This window comes from Sitophilus oryzae, unplaced genomic scaffold (assembly GCF_002938485.1).
Source record: "Sitophilus oryzae breed Bouriz unplaced genomic scaffold, Soryzae_2.0 scaffold_379_pilon_pilon, whole genome shotgun sequence".
Lineage (NCBI taxonomy): Eukaryota > Metazoa > Arthropoda > Insecta > Coleoptera > Curculionidae > Sitophilus > Sitophilus oryzae.
The window spans coordinates 480,740-500,627 of NW_022146950.1; the positions used below are offsets into that span (position 1 = coordinate 480,740).

Genomic DNA, 19,888 nt, shown 5'->3' on the forward strand with positions numbered 1-19,888 from the left:
TCGCGTCTATATGCACAGTCTATATGAAACAAGCTTGCTCACTATTCAAAGGTCTGCACTGTGTTGCTAATCCTACTATGTGTACGCGGAATCCGAACTGCTGTCTTCAACCGTTGCAATTTCTGTAATTTATTTATATGATTTGGAATGACTGTGAAGAAATTTACAGACTAGAAGCAGGGTCGGACTGGGCTAGACGGGTCCAGGTGGAATTGTGTGGAGGGGTCAGGGTAGTTTTTTATCGTATTAGGGTAATTTTTCGCCTTCTTTTTGATCATTTTTCCCTATTGATTTGTAGTTAGTTAGCGTTTGAAATCAGGTGTAAATGTCAATCTCAATCAAGTAATGCAATACAAATGTATAGAACAATTTTTTACCACTACACTTTATAAAACAGTAGTTTTTTCGGATTTAAAAATCTTAATAGATAAATGTGATCGCTAATGATTTAACCATTATGTATTTTATCGACACCAGAAGGCCACAGAGAATATTTTTAGTACCCTACTTTTTAAAATCGAGAAAAAATGTTAATTAAAAAAATAAAAGTATGTAACTAAAATAATGAAATAAATTCAAAACATAAATTTTTCAAGTTATATTTAAAAAAAATTACATAAAAACTGCTCTTTATTTACACTATGGATATATAAAATACGAAGGTATATAACATTAAAATAGTATTTCTCCTTTTCCTCAGAAGCTGTAAAAATATACATATATAATTTACTATTAGGTACTTATTATCTACAAATTTATAAATATAGAAAATTGTCCTTAAAACTAACAAAAATTATTGTTTTTTTTTTATAAAAATAGTCAATTAATGTGAAAAACTTTTAAACTATTCTATAAATAAAACTTATTGCTTAAAGATCAATCAGAAAAATGTTGTGACTAGTAAAATTTCAAAATCTAACGTAATGTCCGATTATCCAGTCACATTGTCAATGCTGCACAACAGCACTAAACAAAAAAAACAAAGTTTAAAAATTATGAATGTTGAATTTTTAATTCATTTCTGAGAATTTTTCCGCTTGGATTTCTTGGAATAGAATTGATAAATTTAACTCCACCGGCCAATTTCTTGTAGTGCGTAACTTTAGAACTAACAAACTTTTGAATGTCTTCTTCATTCAAATTTTGCCCCGGTTTTGTTACAACATACGCTCTCGGTACTTCGCCGGCTAAATCGTCAGGTACCCCGACCACTGCAGCATCAATAATCCCTTCAATTTCCAAAATTAAATTTTCCAGCTCTGTTGGCGATACCTGAAAAATAAAAATTCCTGATTAAGGCCCTGTCCTATATTATTACTTCAAAAAAAACTACTAAATCATATATAAAGAAGGATCATATATAAATTCTAGAAACAACTTTCGTAGGCAGCGCAGCATACGCTTAGGAATCTAAAAAGAAGAAGTGACTGACAAGTGACAATTGACAGTTGAAAGTCCAACAGATGACAACGCTAGAGTTTGTTTAGTGTTTTGTGGAAAATTTGTTGTAATTTGGCTAAATCATGGAAAATCCCGAAGAAATTTTGCACAGCTTAGAGGAATTTGCTAAATTAAAATCAAAAGATATTCCCAGAGAGTTAGAGGAATATCTGAAATTTGTGGCGAAAACGGGAGACCCAATTTACCAATGGCCCGCTATAAAAAGTCTATTTCGTGAAAAACTAATCAACGTGATCACCGAATTTTACGAATCTTGTGCTTCCATGGAGATCCCACCTTGCCCAAATGTAGATATATTTAATTATGATCTTATGAAAAGTTTTATCTTAGACAAACTAGACACATTTTCTTCGGCTCCTTTTACGCTGCAAAGAATTTGCGAGTTACTAACGAGCCCCCGAAAGGAATATACTAGAATCGATAAATATATGCGGGCTTTAGAGAAAAACATATTGGTTGTGAGTACAATGGAACCTGGCGGCCGTAGAACTGAGAACGGTGAGGGGATTATGAATGGGATCGAGTCTGACCACGACCACGTCCCCGAACCCGTTAGCGAAATTAACGTCGAAGAAATGGATAAAAATATTTATATTAACTACCACGAAGAAGCAATAAATAATCAATTACCGTTTCAACAAGAAGTAGACAAAATATACCTAGACGATTCTAGAGAGAAATTAAACAATACTTATGCCTATACGTCTCTTTCAAAGGATGTACTTTCAGAACCTACATTTGTAATGAGCACAAGCAGAGAGGAGGACACAAAAAATACTCTCGATTCTTCGCAATCGTCAAATATGCTTCCATTTCCTGCAGCCGAAGGTGATTGTAATGCCGAAGCTCCCGTGTTTCCCTCAAACATACTGTCTACCTCAGTACCCGATTTTGTAATGAGCACTTCTAGAGAAACGTATACGAGCAAACAAGTTACTGTTACTTCTGAAGCATCTACTTCCAGTCAAGACGTTGTATGCGTCCAATATGTTTCAATTGGACCTCTGTCACCACAAAACGTGCATCAAAATCCAAGCTTTGTTGAAGATGTTTCTGTAACTATCACCGGTGTTAACGTCGAAAAACTTTCGGAAATACAGGAGTCAAAAACTGGAGAAAAAACAGAAGATGAAGCCGAGATTAATCAAGAGAGTGTAAGTTAGGAAATAATTATTAAATCATTGATAACCCATTTTCTTTTCTTTACAGCATGAAGAAAACGAGACTGAATACAGTGTTAAAATGGATATTCAACCAGCCGAAGCTACACCCAGCGACAGTAGTAATGCAGACAGTTGTGAAACATCGAAAAGCACCCCACAAGAAAATGTAAAGATTCAACATGAGAAAGAAATATCTGAAACAAGTATTACATGTTCTGAAGTTATTCCAAACCAGTCAGGTGACTTGAATGAAGTGTCTAATAGTCAAGAAAATCATGAAAAAATTGATATGGACGACAGACCAGGATCCCTTGTTGAGGATGGCTTGGGAACAGTTGACTCGACCACAGCTTGTGAGACTAAATTTACAGAAACATCCAGTGATGCCAAGGCGATTTTAGATTCACAAGTTGCTGATCTAATTCCGGTTGAGTCATCAGTAAAAGAAGAAGACAGCAAATTAGAGGCAGATAGTTCTACTATTTGTAAACCTCCAGTTGATACAGAAAGTGAAGCCAGTACGAGTCACATTGATACTGAATCGGAAGAAAAATCTAAAAGTCCAGAGCATTCCACTGAACATTGTCCGGTTGAAGTTGAGAAAGTTTCTTCTCTAATAGACAGTAAACCTACGTCCATGGACACTGAGGCAAGTTTGATTGAAACAGAAACAATGCAGCTAGAAGAGGCCGAATCTTCACATACTGTAGATTAATTTCTTTCGGTTTAAATAAATTGTGGAATTGATTTTATTGTCTATATTGGTTTCGACAAGGAGGAAAAAACTAGAAAAATTAAATCCTATTTTAAGTTTAATTTCTTGCAAAAGCAAATGTATTGACCATTTTGTTTTAGAGTGATCAACAATATTTAGCAAAGTAAGGTGTTTCTTAGTAAGTGATATTTCATAACCTAGATAAGATTCCATACTATGTAAACATTACCATACTATATAGTATTTTTCATAATTATTGTCTTTATTTACCAATAAAATAGATTTTTGTGATAAAGATTTTTTTAACTTAATCCTTAACGGCTACGCTACACTGAATAATTTTTAATCGTTACAGAATAGTCTGGTAGCAGTGTTACCAACTATCGGAAATTGAATTTGAACTGTAGAATTTCCCACGAATATGCACTTTTCGGTTAAAATTTCCCTTTTCCCTCTGGATCTCGAAATTTCCCACGAGTTGGCATCACTGTCTGGTACCTCTATTAATCTACATAATTTAAAATAGAAAATGAAATCTTTTTGTATCTCTCTATATTTTTAAGAGTTTTATAGGAGTTTTGAATAATTGCGAATCGGCAAACAAAAGTTATTTAAAAAAATACGCGGTAAACATAAAAAAGTAATATTTTCACATATTTTTATACAGGCGGCAATTTAAACATATTTTTCTTGAGCACTGTAGACAAATGTTTTTTTTTACAAACTGTACAGAGATACTCGATGTTTCTTTTTATTTTGTAAGGTTTTTGTTGTCATTGTCCATAAATACAAATTTTCTAATATGTATTTATGGTAAATTAAAACATACAGAATGTTCAGCCATCGTTGACCGTTACGTCATCATTATTTGTCAAACATGAGTTTTTGGCCTAGATCATACATACTTACGGAGATAAATAAACTCTTAAAGTTTAGGATTAAAAAATATGTCTCCAACATCACGACATGCCGTTTTTAAACCTTCTTTATTGCACTTATGAAACGTTCAATAGGTTTCTCTTTTCTGATGTATCATATTTTTCATCGTCATCATAGTCTTATCATAATCCATTGTGTAACGACGCTTGTTTTTTGCGTTTTTTATTTTAAAAATTGTGGAAAAAGCGGTCGATAAAAGTGTAATTAATCACTTTTATCGACCGCTTTTATACAAGGTGTCCCAGGCTGAGCGCGCATTATAAGTTTTTAGAGAACTACAACATCTAGCTCGGAGATTTTTTGCACATCTAGTTTCACAACGAGATCTATCGATTAAAAATATTTTCAATATGGCGACACTTCCGGAAATACCGAAAGTTGACAGCAACTTTCTTATTTTAAATGGGTGTCCCCATTTTTTATTATGTACTTAAATTCTCTGTAAAGTTTTATGAATTTTGATATTAAACACTCTATATCTAACATAAACCGTTTTTGAGAAAAAAAATTATTTAAAATTTTTGAACGAAAAAAACTGCCTGTCAACAATACGTGTACAACTTAAACGTCAAATTTAGTGATTACTACAGCCACTGTGCCATAAAGAGAAAACATGTGGCTATCTATTTCAAAAATTAAATTGTTCGAATGTCATATAATAATGGCCGGAGCTCGGAGCTGTCATAGAATTGAGCGATTAAAAAATTTTCATAAATTTTTTTTTCAAATGGAAACCCACTTTTTTATTTCACTAGTGAAAAAGCTTTTCAATTCGTTACTTATTAACTATACATGTTTCTATACCTAAATTAAATCGTTTAAACTCAATCTTAAATAACTTAAAAACGATTTATTTTAGGTATAGGAACTGTTTAGTTAAAAAGCAACGAATTGAAAAACTGTTTCATTAGTGCAATAAAAAAAGTGGGTTTCTATTTGAAAAAAATGATTTATGATAATTTTTTAATCGCTCAGTTCCATGACAGCTACCGCCATTATTATATGACATTTGAACAATTTAATGTTTGAAATAGATAGCTACATGTCTTCTCTTTATGTCACAGTGGCTCTGGTAATCACTAAATCTGACTTTTAGGCTATAGACATTTTTTTGACAGGTAGTTTTTTTCATCCAAAAGTTTTAATTAATTTTTTTCTCAAAAACGGTTAATGTTAGATATATAGTGTTTAATATCAAAATTCATAAAATTTTACAGAGAATATAAGTATGTAATAAAAAGTGGGGGCACCCATTTAAAATAAATAAATAAATAAATAAATAAATAAATGCCTTTATTGTCAAAAAATTTTTCAATTTGTAGACAAAGGTAAACTAACAAACAAAGTAAAACTAAGATAAGAAAGTATAAATAAGAAAGTTGCTGTCATACCGGAAGTTGACAGCAACTTTCTTATTTATACATTCTTATCTCCTTATTTATACTTTCTATCCGGAAGTGCCGCCATATTGAAAATATTTTTAATCGATAGATCTCGTTGTAAAACTATGATGTGCAAAAAATCTCCGATCTAAATATTGTGGTTTTCTAGAAACTTCTAATGCACGCTCAGCCTGGGACACCCTGTATAGCCCAGGATGCAAGTGTGTTTAGTGAGAAGTTAATTTTAAGTTTGCGCAACAACAAAAGAAGATAAATGGAAGTCGATATGTTTGCGACAGTTTCCATAGTGATTTACTTATCCACGTAAGCATACCGGGTGTTGCATCGTCGTTGGGAACATAGGAAATCCCATGCAAAATTTGAACTGTCCAGATATTGGCTCCCCTATGGATTTTATAGCGAAGTCGTAAATAGACTTTTTAAAGGTCTACAATTGGTAAACACACATGCCAAATTTGAACAATTTTGGACAAGTCGATTTTAGGTAATTTGAGAAAAACTTAATCGATTTTTGCATGGGATTTCCTATGTTCCCAACGACGATGCAACACCCGGTATATGATCTAGTGCTAGTACTTACCTACCTGAATATTTTTTAGGGCAATAACAAGGGTGAATGAACATACACATTATTGTATTTTTAATGATTTTAAATGCTTACCTGGTTGCCTTTAACTTTGATAAGTTCTTTGCATCTGTCAACTAAGTAGAAATAATGATCTTCATCGTAATAGACAACATCTCCTGTATGTAACCAGCCATCCTCGTCAATGGTTTCTGAAGTGGCTTGTTCATTATTGAGGTATCCCATCATAACCTTTAACAAACATAATATTACAAATTACAACAGCCCAAAACAATCATAAAAATAGTATACGCTACCTGTGGTCCTCTCACTAGAAGTTCTCCTGTTTGATGTGTGCCAAGTAGTTCTCCACTGCTCAAACTGACCACTTTAGCTTCAGTACCGGGGTACAGTATGCCAATGGTGCCGATTTTCGAGGGAGGGGTAATTTGGGGCATAAAGAACGTCACTGGACTGGATTCAGTCATTCCATAACCTGGAACAAAGAAGTTCTTAAACTTAGACTGTATTCCGTTGCTTACTTTGGTTATGGTTTTATGTCCCGTTTGTATCGGTTTCCTGAAAGTTTTCTTATTACGGAACACGGGTCCTGAAAAATTCGTTTATAACTGTCACCAAACTAACCAGCGCGAGAAGGCTGGTTTTTCTGGTTTTGTTTGTCAATCAATGTCATTTATGTGACAGAAATCAAGCAAATATTGGAAATTCCAGTGAAATTCTCATTTAATTTCTAAAATTTATAATAATATTTTGTATTTACATCCAAAAGCAATGGAGGTAGGCAGTAAAGGTAAATAAATTTCGTTAACTAAATAGAATGACTTTTTAGGACCATTTAAACTTATCATGCAGCCATTGTTTCTTAAAGTCAGAAACATTTAAAGAAAACATGAACAACAAGACAACAAGTAATCGTGAATGTTTTGTAAGCTATGAAAATATAAATATTGATTAGATTTATTTATTTATTATTGATCTATTTTAATATTGGACCTGCAAATCTTCACTTGAGCTGTCTAACAAGTTTAACAATTTATTAATAAAGTATTTTTCGATATTAAACTCAATTGAAAAGAAGAAGCAAACGTAAAAGCAGAGAATAGGTACATTAAAAATGCATAAAAGATAAATTTTATAATAGAGGTATTGAAATTTAGAAAACGTCAACATTTGACGTTCCCAGTATTTTACCAAACCGTTCCGTATCACACCGATGTTTTTCAGGAATCGCTCTTTACCGTACTTTACCGGTCTGGTTCGCCTGGTTTTGCAACGGAATACAGCCATAGTAACTAAACGTCTATGGTATCTTTATTACTAAATATTGTAAAATATTTTTAATTGGTATCTGTTATAATTGATATGCCTTACCTTGCCTTATTGTCACATCTGGATTATCAATCTTTTGCCTAAATTTCTGTAACAAACCCTCTGTTAGAGGAGCAGCTCCCGAAGTGATCTCTTCAACAGAACTCAGATGCTCTTTCTTCACGCTAGGATGGGAAGCCAAAAACAATAACAGGGAAGGAACTACAAACAGATAGGTTGGTTTATATTCTTCCAAAGCTTTGATGTAGTCTTCAGGGGTAAATCTACAAGAATATAGAATAAAAAATCGCTAATACTAATTATAGTCATTGCTACCTTGGAATTGTTATCAAATGGGTTCCTAATCTTAGAGATATGTTCATTATACCATTAAAGCCATAGATATGGAAAAATGGTAAAACTGTAAGTGCTTTGTGTTTTTCTCCATCTAATTAAAAAAAAAATAAATACAGTATAAATAAGCAGACAACAAAAAGAGATAACTTACTCTTGCTAGCAGTGTTGCCTATGAGGGCCCTATGGTCTCCTTGAACTAAATTGGCAACTAGGTTTCTGTGAGATAACATTACCCCCTTTGGAAGACCGGTTGTGCCACTGGAATATGGTAGAAGCGCCAATTTGTCTGGATGAATTGGAGGCAGTTCAGCTTCATGACCTTCCGAGAGAAGACTCATTAGGCCATGTACGTTTTTGGCGGGATCGTCATCACCACCAATACAAATTGTAGATCTAGAAAAATAATTATACAAATATGTAAATTTAAATCTCACCGGCAAAAAAAAACCGGCCACTAAAAACTAGTCCTAAATTCAAAGTTGGATTTCTCGCGAACCACTCATTAGATTTTGATGATTTTTTTTAAATTGTAAATTAATTCCTTCTTAACGGATGCTACGTCAGAAATTTTTATTCCCAAGTTATTTTAAGCATATACAGGGCACAAAAATAAGACGAAGTTTTTTGCCCGAACTTTGTAACACCCTGTAGGGTGCAGCAGCTGTAGTAGCTATTGCTAAATCAAATCACATTGTAGCCTCATCTTTTGTGAGCATTTTGTTTTTTTAATCACGACATTATCGCTGTTTGTATTGGAGATACGCTGCTGTAAAACCAAACGCCTCGAAAAAAGATTTAGTCCATAACTCAATATCCCAATTCACATGTAAAAGCGCAAACTGAAGACGTGCTCGACGATGTCTCGGAAGTAGTTGGGGTCCTGTGGCAGGTCTCCTTGCAGACAAGCTGTTTTCTTTTAGTCTTCGCTGGACTGTTCTCTCACTGACTTGAGTTCGCATGCACGGCTTGTGATCAGATGTTGATTCTGAAACGGTGTAATTCTACGATTTCGTAAAGTATTCAGGACAATAAAGCGGTCGTCAATTGCATTTGTCTTCCGTTTTCTTCCGGAACCCACTCGCCTGGTGAAATTTCCCGTTTCCATATACCGATTCCAGGCATCCTGGACTGTTGTTCGAGATATACCCAGGGTATCGGACACATAACGTTGACTTCGGCCATCCTCAATTAAAGCCACAATACGAGCAACATCCATCACAGATAATGGCATTTTTTTAATTTGACAACCGTTGTTGTCATATTGCAAATATTCATAAATCTCTTTTCGTCTATGTCGCCTTGATTATTTAGAGATAAAACTTTCTGCCTGCGAAGCATTTTTCCGAGACGTTCGTTTTAAAACAGCATATCTCCAATACAAAAAGAGATAATAATGTGGTGATTAAAAAAACAAAATGCTTACAAAAGATGAGGCTACAATGTGATTTAATTTAGCAATAGCTACTTCCGCTGCTGCATCCTACAGGGTGTTTCGGGTGTTGTTCGGGCAAAAAACTTCGTCTTATGCTTATGCTCAAAATAAATTCGGAATAAAAATTTCTGACTTAACATCCGTTAAAAAGGAATTAATTTACAATTTATAAAAAAAATCATCAAAATCGAATGAGTGGTTCGCGAGAAATCCAACTTTGAAATTGGGACTAGTTTTTAGTGGCCGGTTTTTTTGCCGGTGCGTTTATATTCAAACGTATGACTAAAAAAATGTACATCAACCAGAAATTTTTAATATAGAGGGTGGTCCGCTATTCCGGAAACTTCGGCAGCATATTCTGCCGATAAAAATAAGTAAAAAAGTTCGTAGAAATTTATGTCGTAAAATGCCTAGTTTTGGAGATACAGGATGTAGAAGTTTCATTTTTATTTCGATTTTTTCCAATTCATTTCTGAAGTAACGTCAATATTTGGATGAAAATTAGCGTCTGGGAGTTTTTTGATATGAGAAATTTGATTTTGATGTCAATCTGACTCCTATTTGTACATAATATATTTTCATTTTCTATGTACACTAAATATTGCTGTATTAAGGAAAACCTCTGATCTGATGCATTGGAAAGCACCTTTAATTTTTTAATGACACAAGTTATGTATCTCACTTGCAGTTAAGGCATTTTTCTTAACACGACAGAATAGCAAAATGTAATATTTGATTTTTTGTCATTAATGTGTACTGAGTATTAGTTCTACAAATCTGAATTATCTTACCTATATCCTGACAGAGTTGGTCCTATAGTTGTCGCAATTTCCAAGAGTAATGGAATAGTAATAATCATTTTTACACCAGCATTTTCAAATTGTCTCTTGATTTCATCTATAAAATAATATAATGTTGAAGATTCTTATGACTTAATATTATTTTTTAAATTTAAAATACTGATATAGTCTGTCCTAGGAGAGGATAGAAAACAGTGACAGTTGTCCCCATTTTAACAACCCCATACTCATTTTAATTAAGGTGAAAATGTATTGTCTGCAATGACTAAAGAATACAAGAAGCAATAACAGCCGAGACCAAATCGCGTTACCATACTTCTAAACAGTGCCCTGCCACATATTTTTCTTAACTTAGCTACCTGACGAAGCATTTATATTTTTGATAAATGTTTTGACTACGCTTATGGTGTGTGTCATACTAATTAATTAATAAAAAAACGTATTAAAATGTTAACAAAAGGTAAAAAACCAGTATCGACATATACAGGGTGCTCCGAACTGTATTCCGGAAACTTTGGCAGCATATTCTGCAGATAAAAATAAGTAAAAAAGTTCGTATAAATGTATGTCCTAAAATGCTTAGTTTCGGAGATAGAGGGTGTAGAAATTTCATTTTGATTTCATTTTTTTCCAAATAATTTCTGCAGTAACGTCAATATTTGGATGAAAATTGGTGTCTGGGAGTTTTTTGACATGAGAAATTTGATTTTGATGTCAATATGACTCCTACTAGTAGAGGGCGTCACCGACATATTTTTTAAATGTTATGAAGAGTTATTTTTGTCCGTACCTGTATAAAACTACTGAGTAAAAAAATATACATTTACGACGTTTTTTACGTAAAAAATGTCTCTTGGTAAATATAGCTATGAGTATTGGTTTTCGAGATATTTGGAATCGAAATTATCAATACCTGTCATCATTGACATAAATTAAACATGTTGACTAAATAGTTATTAGACTGAAATCATAAATTTGAAAGCTTTTGTGTCATAAGTTTAACAAAAACTGTTTTATCAACATTTTTTTGCAGAAAAATTTATGATTAATTTAAAAAAATAAAAATTTCTCAAATTTATTATTTCAGTCAAATAACTATCTACTCAACGTGTTTATTTTTCGTCAATAATGCCATGAATTGACTATTTCCATTCTAAATATCTTGAGAACGGTTACGCGTAGCGATTTTTACAAAGAAATATTTTTTACGTAAAAAGTCACAGAGATGTATATTTTTTCCCTCGGAAGTTTTATACAGGTACGGACAAAAAGTTATTAAGCTTCAAAACAGTTAAAACACATGTAGGTGGCGCCCTCTACCAGTAGGAATCATATTGACATCAAAATCAAATTTCTCATGTCAAAAAACCCCTAGACACCAATTTTCATGGAAATATGACGTTAATTCAGAAATTATTTAGAAAAAATCGAAATAAAAGCGAAACTTCTACACCCTGTATCGCTAAAACGAAGCATTTTAGGACATACATTTATACGAACTTTTTTGCGTATTTTTATCTGCAAAATATGCTGCCGAAGTTTCCGGAATACAGTTCGGACCACCCTGTATATTAGAAAAATAATTATCAAAGAAAACGCTAAAAAGGTGAAGTGGACTGTTTATTTATCTATGAAACGTAATTCATGACTCTTTCTTGTCGTTGCGGCTTTTACATTTGAAAGCTCAACTAATTACCTTTGTAATAAAGTTTATACAAAGTTCACTACATACAATAAACTATTAAAAATCGCTAAAATTGTAGCTGGTGACACATATCCGTTGTCTTAAAAAAAATGGCGTCCAGCAACATAAATTCTGCTCCAGCCAGTACATGGACATTACTTGTCCTTGTATTTTTTAGTCATTGATTGTCTGCCATCCAAAATAAATACAATACACAGACATATTTCTTTTGTTTATTTTAGAATAAAAAATATGAGGAAATGCAATGACTAAAGAATCCAAGGACAAATAACACCCGAGAGCAAATTGTGACGCTGTCACCAAACAGTGCCGTGGCACATATTTTTCTTAACCTAGCTGTTTGAAAAGATATTTATATTTTTTGAAAAATGTTTTGACTACGCCTATGGTGTATCCGGTAGTCTCATACTAATTAATTACGAAAAAAACGTATTAAAATGTTAACAAAAGGTACAAAACTACTATCGACGTATAGCACACATCAAGTACATATATAATATCAGAAAAATAATTATCGAATTCAATAAGAAAACTAAGAAAACGCTAAAAAGGTGGAGCGGACTGTTTATTTACTTATGAAACGTAACTCCTGGCACTTTCTTATCGCTGCTGCTTTTACACTTGAAAGCTGAACAACTAATCACCATTGTTTAAAGTTTATACAAAGTTGGATTTACACTACACACAAACTATATAAAATCGCTAAAATTGTCGCTGGTGACCAGATGATGACTCATTGTTTGCCATCAAAAGAATGGCGTCTAAGGTCACAAATTCTGTTGCAGCCCGTATATGGGCGTTACATGTCCTTATATTCTTTAGTCATTGAGGAAATGAGTATGCACAATGCACATACCTATCTAGGTTTATTAAAAAGTGATAAATATACCTAAGCAACGCATAGACTTATTTTCTTTACCTGGTGTATATAACGGGTTGACAAAAGTAACGGTTAAGCCTGCTTCTATTGCGCCATGGCAAACAATTACAAATTCGGGTATATTGGGCAATAATAACCCAACTACTTCTCCCTGTTGTAGTCCGCAGTGTCCCAGTAAGGCTTGTGCGCATCTATTTATCAACATTCTGAGCATACCATATGTGTAACTTCTTCCAGATACTGCACATGTCTGAAACATGCAGTATAACATAATTATTACTCGGAGAAATGGTCGAAAAACATCGTACCACTGCTTGGCGAATTTGAAGAAGCATAGTTTTAAGTCATTTGATTCCGAACACCAAGATACCACCAAGAATTATTTGACGAGGGGTAAAAATCATAATAGATTTGTCATATTGTGACATAACCATGACATAACTTGCGATTGTTATGTTTATTGTTTGTAAATACCGTATGATCGAAAAATACGGCGTCCAGTTGGCTTGGAAATGACGATCGATGACATTTTCCATATAATTTTACATATAAAATGACAGCGATCTTCATTTCATAGCCATCGCTGACGCCGTTTTTATTCGACCATACGGTACTAATTTAGTATTTTTTATCTTTCATAATAGTCTATCTAAGAGCTAGCAACGTTTTCGAGAAAGTATTTTAAGACGTCTGGCTTTTTGATATATCTTTTATTATGCTCTCTGGGACAGCATGCGGCCCGTCTGGCTGCCGATACCCGTTTGCGTTCACTACTGCGCATCGGAAGAAGATCCTATATTTTTTTATTAATTTAGTCCTATAAATTCTAGTATTGAATATAAATCCATAGCGCAGTGCGTAGAGTTTCCGACCACGAACCGATAGTTCAGAGTTCGAATCCGGGTCGGGGTAAAGACTTTTTTTATTTTATTTTCGTTTATATTCTGATAGTAAAGTTTTAAATAATTTTGGTAATTTAAAAAAACACAAATGTTTCATACATTACTATCAGAATATAAACGAAAATAAAATAAGAAAGTCTTTGCCCTGACCCGGATTCGAACTCTGAATCGTCGGTTCGTGGTCGGAAACTCTACGCACTGCGCTATGGAGACATGTTTATACAGATATACAGATTTATATTCAATACTATAATTTAAAGGACTAATAAAAATATAGGATCTTCTTTCAATGCGCAGTAGGGAACGCAACGTTTACCGGCAGCCAGACGGGCCGCATGCTGTTCTAGAGAGCATAGTAAAAGATATATCAAAGAGCCAGACGTCTTAAAATACTTGTTTTTCCGACGTTGCTAGCTCTCATACTATAACTCAAAAACCAATTCGTATAAATCATTCGAAATTTGAATTGAATAATTTGCTTCAATTTGAGGAGTTCTTTAAAAGGTTTCAAATCTAAAATAAAATAAAAAATGATACTGTGCTTTTTGTCTATAACAGATTATTTTTTATTATATTATAATTAAATATTGCAACAGAGAAAAGAGAGAAATAAAGTGTTGTTATCTCCATCAAGCAAATTGTTTGATTTAGTGATTTTTTAACTATATTAATACACACAGTTAGTTTAGTTAATGTGAGTGCTAATTGCATATTGTGATATACTGTATGAGTGTCTATTAAGATTATTAGAGAAGGAATATATAAATATTTATAGTATATCCATATACGAAACTTGTTATATCCTTATCAAAGTCGTTAGGACATTTTGATTATTTTTTAATTATTCATCTGTAAATGTATCTCATTAATCTCATTATATATTATAATCCTAGATCATATATACTTCCGTGGATAAATCAACGCCATAAGTTTAGCATTAAAAAATATCACGTCTCCAACATCACGTCATGCCATTTTCAAACCTTCTTTATTGCACTTATGAAACTTTCAATAGGTTTGTCTTTTCCGAGAATCTTACTTTACGCATGCGCATTTCCAAAAGAATCACAATTTTATACGATTTAGAAAGTATAAAAAAAAACAAATTATACATTGTTATGAAAACCAACTTTTCATTGTCATCATATTGTCATATTCTTATTTCCATTGTGTAACGACGCTTGTTTTTTGCGTGTTTATTTTAAAAATTGTATTAATTACTCTTTTATCCACAGCTTTTATATAGCCAAGGACGCAAGTGTGTTCAGTGAGAAGTTAATTTTAAGTTTGTGCAATTATATTTCTATTTTTTTTCGTTGGACTTTCTAAATACTCTATAAAGAGTAAAAATGACTATAAAGTGTTTGGTGTGTGGAAGTTCTAATATAAAGGTCCCCGAATTATCTTTTCATAGGCAAGTAAAGTATTCAGTTGTTCTTTTATTTATATTAAACCACATGCATACTTTCTGGTTAGATTTCCTAAGAATATTGATATTCGTTCGGAGTGGCTAAATTCTAAATGTATTTTTTATATAGTTTAATTTTTGTGACAGTAAACATTCAATTTATTGTTCAAATATATGTATTTTACAAATTAAATTTTTAAATTTATGTTCAAATTTGGCGCGTGGACGAAAGGTCCTCGACAAGGATAGATAGAGAAGAAGCACCACATGTGCAACAAAAAAAGAGAATAAAGGGAAGTCGTTCATATGTTTGCGACAGTTTCCATAGTGATTTACTTATCCACGTAAGTATATATGATCTAGGATTATAATGCAGACTTTGTGTGTCTGTTTTTTAAAATTATAAAAAACTGAATAAAACTAAATAAAATTTACTTACAGCTGCGGGCTCTTCGATGAATTCATCTATGTTTTTGTAGATATACTCTACAAGATTCTCGTTGGGAATCGGTGCACATGGTCCTAAGGGCGACTTTAACTCACCTCCACTACTTTTGTGTCTTATTTGACTGTATAGTTTTTTGCTAGAATTCTGTCTAGAATTGGACTTGGCAATGTTGATCTTAAAGAGAAATAAATTAAATTACATACAAATATGCAACGTACAGGCTTTGGTATAGGTATATTATGACAAATTGTTAAAATCAACATAGTTCATTTTCTAATTGAGGTAACTGTAGGTACCTTTACATTTACAAGAGAAAGTTGTAGATGTGGAACTAAACCGATCAAATTATTCACATTGAATTTGTAATTAAACAGTTATTATTTACATACATAAATTTAATATAAATATAGAGGGTGGTCCGAACTGTATTTCGGAAACTTTGGGAGCATATTCAGAGACAAAAATAAGTAAAAAAGTTCCTATGAATGTATGTTCTAAAATGCTTAGTATCGGAGATACAGGGTGTAAAAGTTTCATTTTTATTTCGATTTTTTCCAAATAATTTATAAAGTAACGTCAATATTTGGATAAAAATTGGTGTCTGGGAGTTTTTTGATATGATAAATTTGATTTTGATATCAATATGACTCCTATTTGTAGCGGGAGCCACCTACATGCGTTTTAACTGTTTTGAAGAGTAATAACTTTTCGTCCTTACCTGTATAAAACTACCGAGTAAAAAAATATACATTTGTGAAGTACATGTTTTACGTAAAAAACGTCTCTTGGTACAAATCGCTACGTGTCATGGTTCTCGAGATATTTGGAATCGAAAAATTATCAATATCTATCATCATTGACATAAATAAAACATGTTGATTAAATAGTTATTAGACTGAAATCATAAATTTGAAATATTTTTCTGTCAAAAGTTCAACAGAAAACGTTTTATCATGATTTTTTCTTAGAAAAAAATATGATTAATTTAAAAAAATATATTTTTTTTGTCAATAATGACATGTATTGACTATTTTAATTCTAAATATCTTGAGAACGGTTGCTCATAGCGATTTTTACCAAGAGACGTTTTTTACGCAAAAAGTCACGGAAATGTGCATATATTTTTTCACTCTATAGGTTTATACAGGTACGGAGAAAAAGTTATTACTCTTCAAAACAGTTAGAACAGATGTAGATGGCGCCCCCTACAAATAGGAGTCATATTGACATCAAAATCAAATTTCTCATGTCAAAAAACTACCAGACTAGAGAGAAATTATTCGGAAAAAATCTCGAAATAAAAATTAAACTTCTACACCCTGTATCTCCGAAACTAAGCATTTTAGAACATACATTTATACGAACTTTTTTACTTATTTTTATCTGCAGAATATGCTGCCGAAGTTTCCGGAATACAGTTCGGACCACCCTGTATATTTTTATTAAAACTATTAAACTATAAAGGATCTAGACTAAATAAAAAATACTTACAGAGAAGTTTCTGTTATCCACATTCCTATTAGCTATGACGGTCAATAATCCCATGCAACCCGAATGTTGAGATGGTATCAAAGTGTTGCATTGTGAAATTTGCTTCAAAATAGCTCTTGACATGTTGAAATCGATCTAAAATATCACAGAATCGCACTTTTTACTAAATTATAAACACACTTTTAGTGATGTCTGTTACGAAAATACTTCTGTCGCAAATTTATTCAGTCTCAGATAATTACTGTCGTTTGTCTGGAGTTTGTGTAGTAAACAAGGTTCATTTAAATACGTTTTTTTGAATTTAGGGGGTCAAACCCTGATAAACAGCTATCTAGAACGAATCGAATGGTTTCCTGATAACATACATAACACCTTTGGACTATTAAACTTTGTACTACATTGTATTTGTTTTGAAGGTACCTAACGAATTAGAAGAATCTTATTTTGTTTACAATTTTCACCTATTTTATTTGAACGCATTATCTTTTAGACTTATATACCGGGTGCGTCTCAAAAGTGGCTCACCCCCTATAACTTTTTTATTTTTTCAGATAAAAAAACGAGATTTGGTATGTTAGTCTATGACATAAATTAGGATTGATTGACGTATTCAATTGTTTTCGGCCAATTCCTCTTTCACCGGAAATGGCTAAAACTTTTGATTTTTAAATGGCACCCTCGGTATTTTTTTTACTATATTTGATAGAAAATGACATTCTGAATAGAATGACATATCATATGTCAATTTTTGACATTCTCGCTTAATAAAAAATTGTATTTTAAAATTCAATCTAGAGTGCCATGGCTATGTTAAAAACACTAAGTCTTAATCAAGGAGCTTTGGAAAAAAAAATTGATCGTCTAATGTTTTTAGTGTCTTGTCCTGGCCAATTAGAAAATGCTCAAATCGTATTTTTAATCATATCTCAATTTTTTCGATTAGAGGGTGGCTCATTAGCATATTTGGAAAAAGCATTTTTTACGAATAATTTGATACCACACACTTGGTATTTCGAGTCAAATTTTCGTTACGAACCGCAAGTTATAATTTCAAATACACCATATATGTCAAAAGTTGACATATGATATGTCATTCTATTCAGAGTGTTATTTTCTTTCGAATAAAGTAAAAAAAATACTGAGGGTGCCATTTAAAAATCAAAAGTTGTAGTCATTTCCGGTGAAACAGGAAGTGACCGAAAACAATTGAATACGTCAATCAATCCTAATTTATGTCATATACTAACATACCAAATCTCGTTTTTTTAACTGAAAAAATAAAAAAAATTATAGGGGTGAGCCACTTTTGAGACGCACTCGGTATATGTCTATTAAGGGAAATTATAAATATACTAGTACTTAATATACTAGATTTTATTTATATATTTTATATTATAAACTAATAAAAATAATTCTCATAAAACAATAATAATAAATACGAGGCATGTTTTTTAAGTAAGTACCCTTTTGCGATTCCGCCGCCGCAGCGCTACGGTCGGCGTTCCGCGCATGCGCGCTGGTTACCTACATCTCTTGTCTATGCACAGATGCCAGTACAGTCTGATTCTTCATTGTATACGTTGTTTATTGAGTGTTTAAGATGCCTCCGACAATCGTGAGCCCCGCCGATTGTGAAGTACGGGCTGTCATACGATTTCTTAGTGCTAAAGGCGTATAACCGATCGATATTCATCGTGAGATCTGTGAAGTTTACGGACAAAACATTATGAGTGATGGAATGGTAAGGAAATGGGTGAGAGCATTTAAAGATGGCCGCACAAATGTGCATGATGAAGAACGGAGTGGGCGTCCTTCGGTCGTTAATGAAGATTTGGTGCAGAAAGTGGACGAAAAGGTGAAAGAAAACAGACGCTTTACAATTTCATCATTGTGCGACTACTTTCCTCAATGTTCTAGTAGTGTTTTGTATCGCATTGTGACCGAGAACTTGAATTACCGGAAATTGTGTTCACGTTGGGTTCCGAAAATGTTGACGGATTTGCACAAAACCCAACGTTGACTTTCCTTGAGCAGTACCACAATGAAGATGAAGATTTTTTAGACAAAATTGTTACTGGTGACGAAACATGTGTGGCCTACGTCACACCAGAATCGAAACAACAGTCCATGGAATGGCGACATTCATCATCACCCAAAACAGTGAAGTTTAAGCAAACAATTTCTGCCCGGAAAATCATGTGCACAGTTTTTTGGGACAGAAAAGGAGTATTGCTAGTGGAGTTTCTGCCTCGTAATGAGACAATCAATGCAGCATCTTATTGTGAGACATTGAACAATCTGCGCCGTGCAATCCAAAACAAAAGACGTGGCAAGTTGAGTAAGGGTATTGTTTTGCTGCATGACAATGCCCGTCCACATGTGGCTAATCGGACCAAAGAAATATGTGAGAAGAAGAAATATGATCTCATCAAATCTTTTAAATGGGAAACTCTAGATCATCCTCCATACAGCCCTGATCTGGCGCCCAGTGACTACCATTTATTCCTGCACTTGAAGATGCACTTGAAGAAACACCTGGGCGGTCAGCGTCTTCAAGACGATAACGAAGTCAAAACAGTTGTGATACAGTGGTTAACCAGTCAGGCGGCAGAATTTTATGAGGAGGGTATTGAAAAACTGGTGCCACGTTATGACAAGTGCCTCAATATTCACGGAAATTATGTAGAAAAGTAGATTAAGGTACAGGCTTTCATGTAAAAATAAAATTATTGCGATATTTTTGCACGTTTTTTTTAATTCCAAAACGGTACTTACTTAAAAAACATGCCTCGTACATCTTTAGCAATAAAGGTATGTACTTAAAAACCAGATCAAGTAGATACATTTGATTTTTTTGATTGTTGAAGTCTTAGGGAAAAGAACAACCTTT

At 33.1% G+C, this 19,888-nt stretch overlaps 2 protein-coding genes across 3 annotated transcripts in view; one reads left to right on the forward strand and one right to left on the reverse strand.

The window, feature by feature from the left end:
- Window positions 1-583: 583 nt before the first annotated feature.
- LOC115885271 (4-coumarate--CoA ligase-like) overlaps window positions 584-19,888 on the reverse strand; it is a 38,666-nt gene continuing 19,361 nt past the window's right edge. The window contains exons 2-11 of one of the 2 annotated variants that reach the window (XM_030904125.1): window positions 16,999-17,133; window positions 15,499-15,681; window positions 12,789-12,999; window positions 10,156-10,261; window positions 8,084-8,325; window positions 7,912-8,023; window positions 7,639-7,859; window positions 6,564-6,742; window positions 6,343-6,498; window positions 584-1,272 (exon numbers count right to left, since the gene is read on the reverse strand). In XM_030904125.1, coding sequence (XP_030759985.1) covers window positions 994-1,272; window positions 6,343-6,498; window positions 6,564-6,742; window positions 7,639-7,859; window positions 7,912-8,023; window positions 8,084-8,325; window positions 10,156-10,261; window positions 12,789-12,999; window positions 15,499-15,681; window positions 16,999-17,121 — 1,812 coding nt within the window. In that variant the 5' untranslated portion in view covers window positions 17,122-17,133 and the 3' untranslated portion in view covers window positions 584-993. Of the gene's footprint in view, window positions 1,273-6,342; window positions 6,499-6,563; window positions 6,743-7,638; window positions 7,860-7,911; window positions 8,024-8,083; window positions 8,326-10,155; window positions 10,262-12,788; window positions 13,000-15,498; window positions 15,682-16,998; window positions 17,267-19,888 lie in introns of those variants that run through there. The other variant, XM_030904124.1, reaches the window with a different exon arrangement.
- On the forward strand, window positions 1,298-3,634 carry LOC115885272 (serine/threonine-protein phosphatase 4 regulatory subunit 2). The gene is made up of 2 exons (XM_030904126.1): window positions 1,298-2,615; window positions 2,671-3,634. The coding sequence occupies exons 1-2, from the start codon at window positions 1,524-1,526 to the stop codon at window positions 3,337-3,339; spliced, it is 1,761 nt and encodes a 586-aa protein (XP_030759986.1). The 5' UTR covers window positions 1,298-1,523; the 3' UTR covers window positions 3,340-3,634.

Coding starts and splice junctions, on each gene's coding strand:
- LOC115885272 (XM_030904126.1), top strand. CDS start 1,524: ATGGAAAATCCCGAAGAAATTTTGCACAGCTTAGAGGAATTTGCTAAA. Junction 2,616..2,670: donor CCGAGATTAATCAAGAGAGT/GTAAGTTAGGAA, acceptor TTTTCTTTACAG/CATGAAGAAAACGAGACTGA.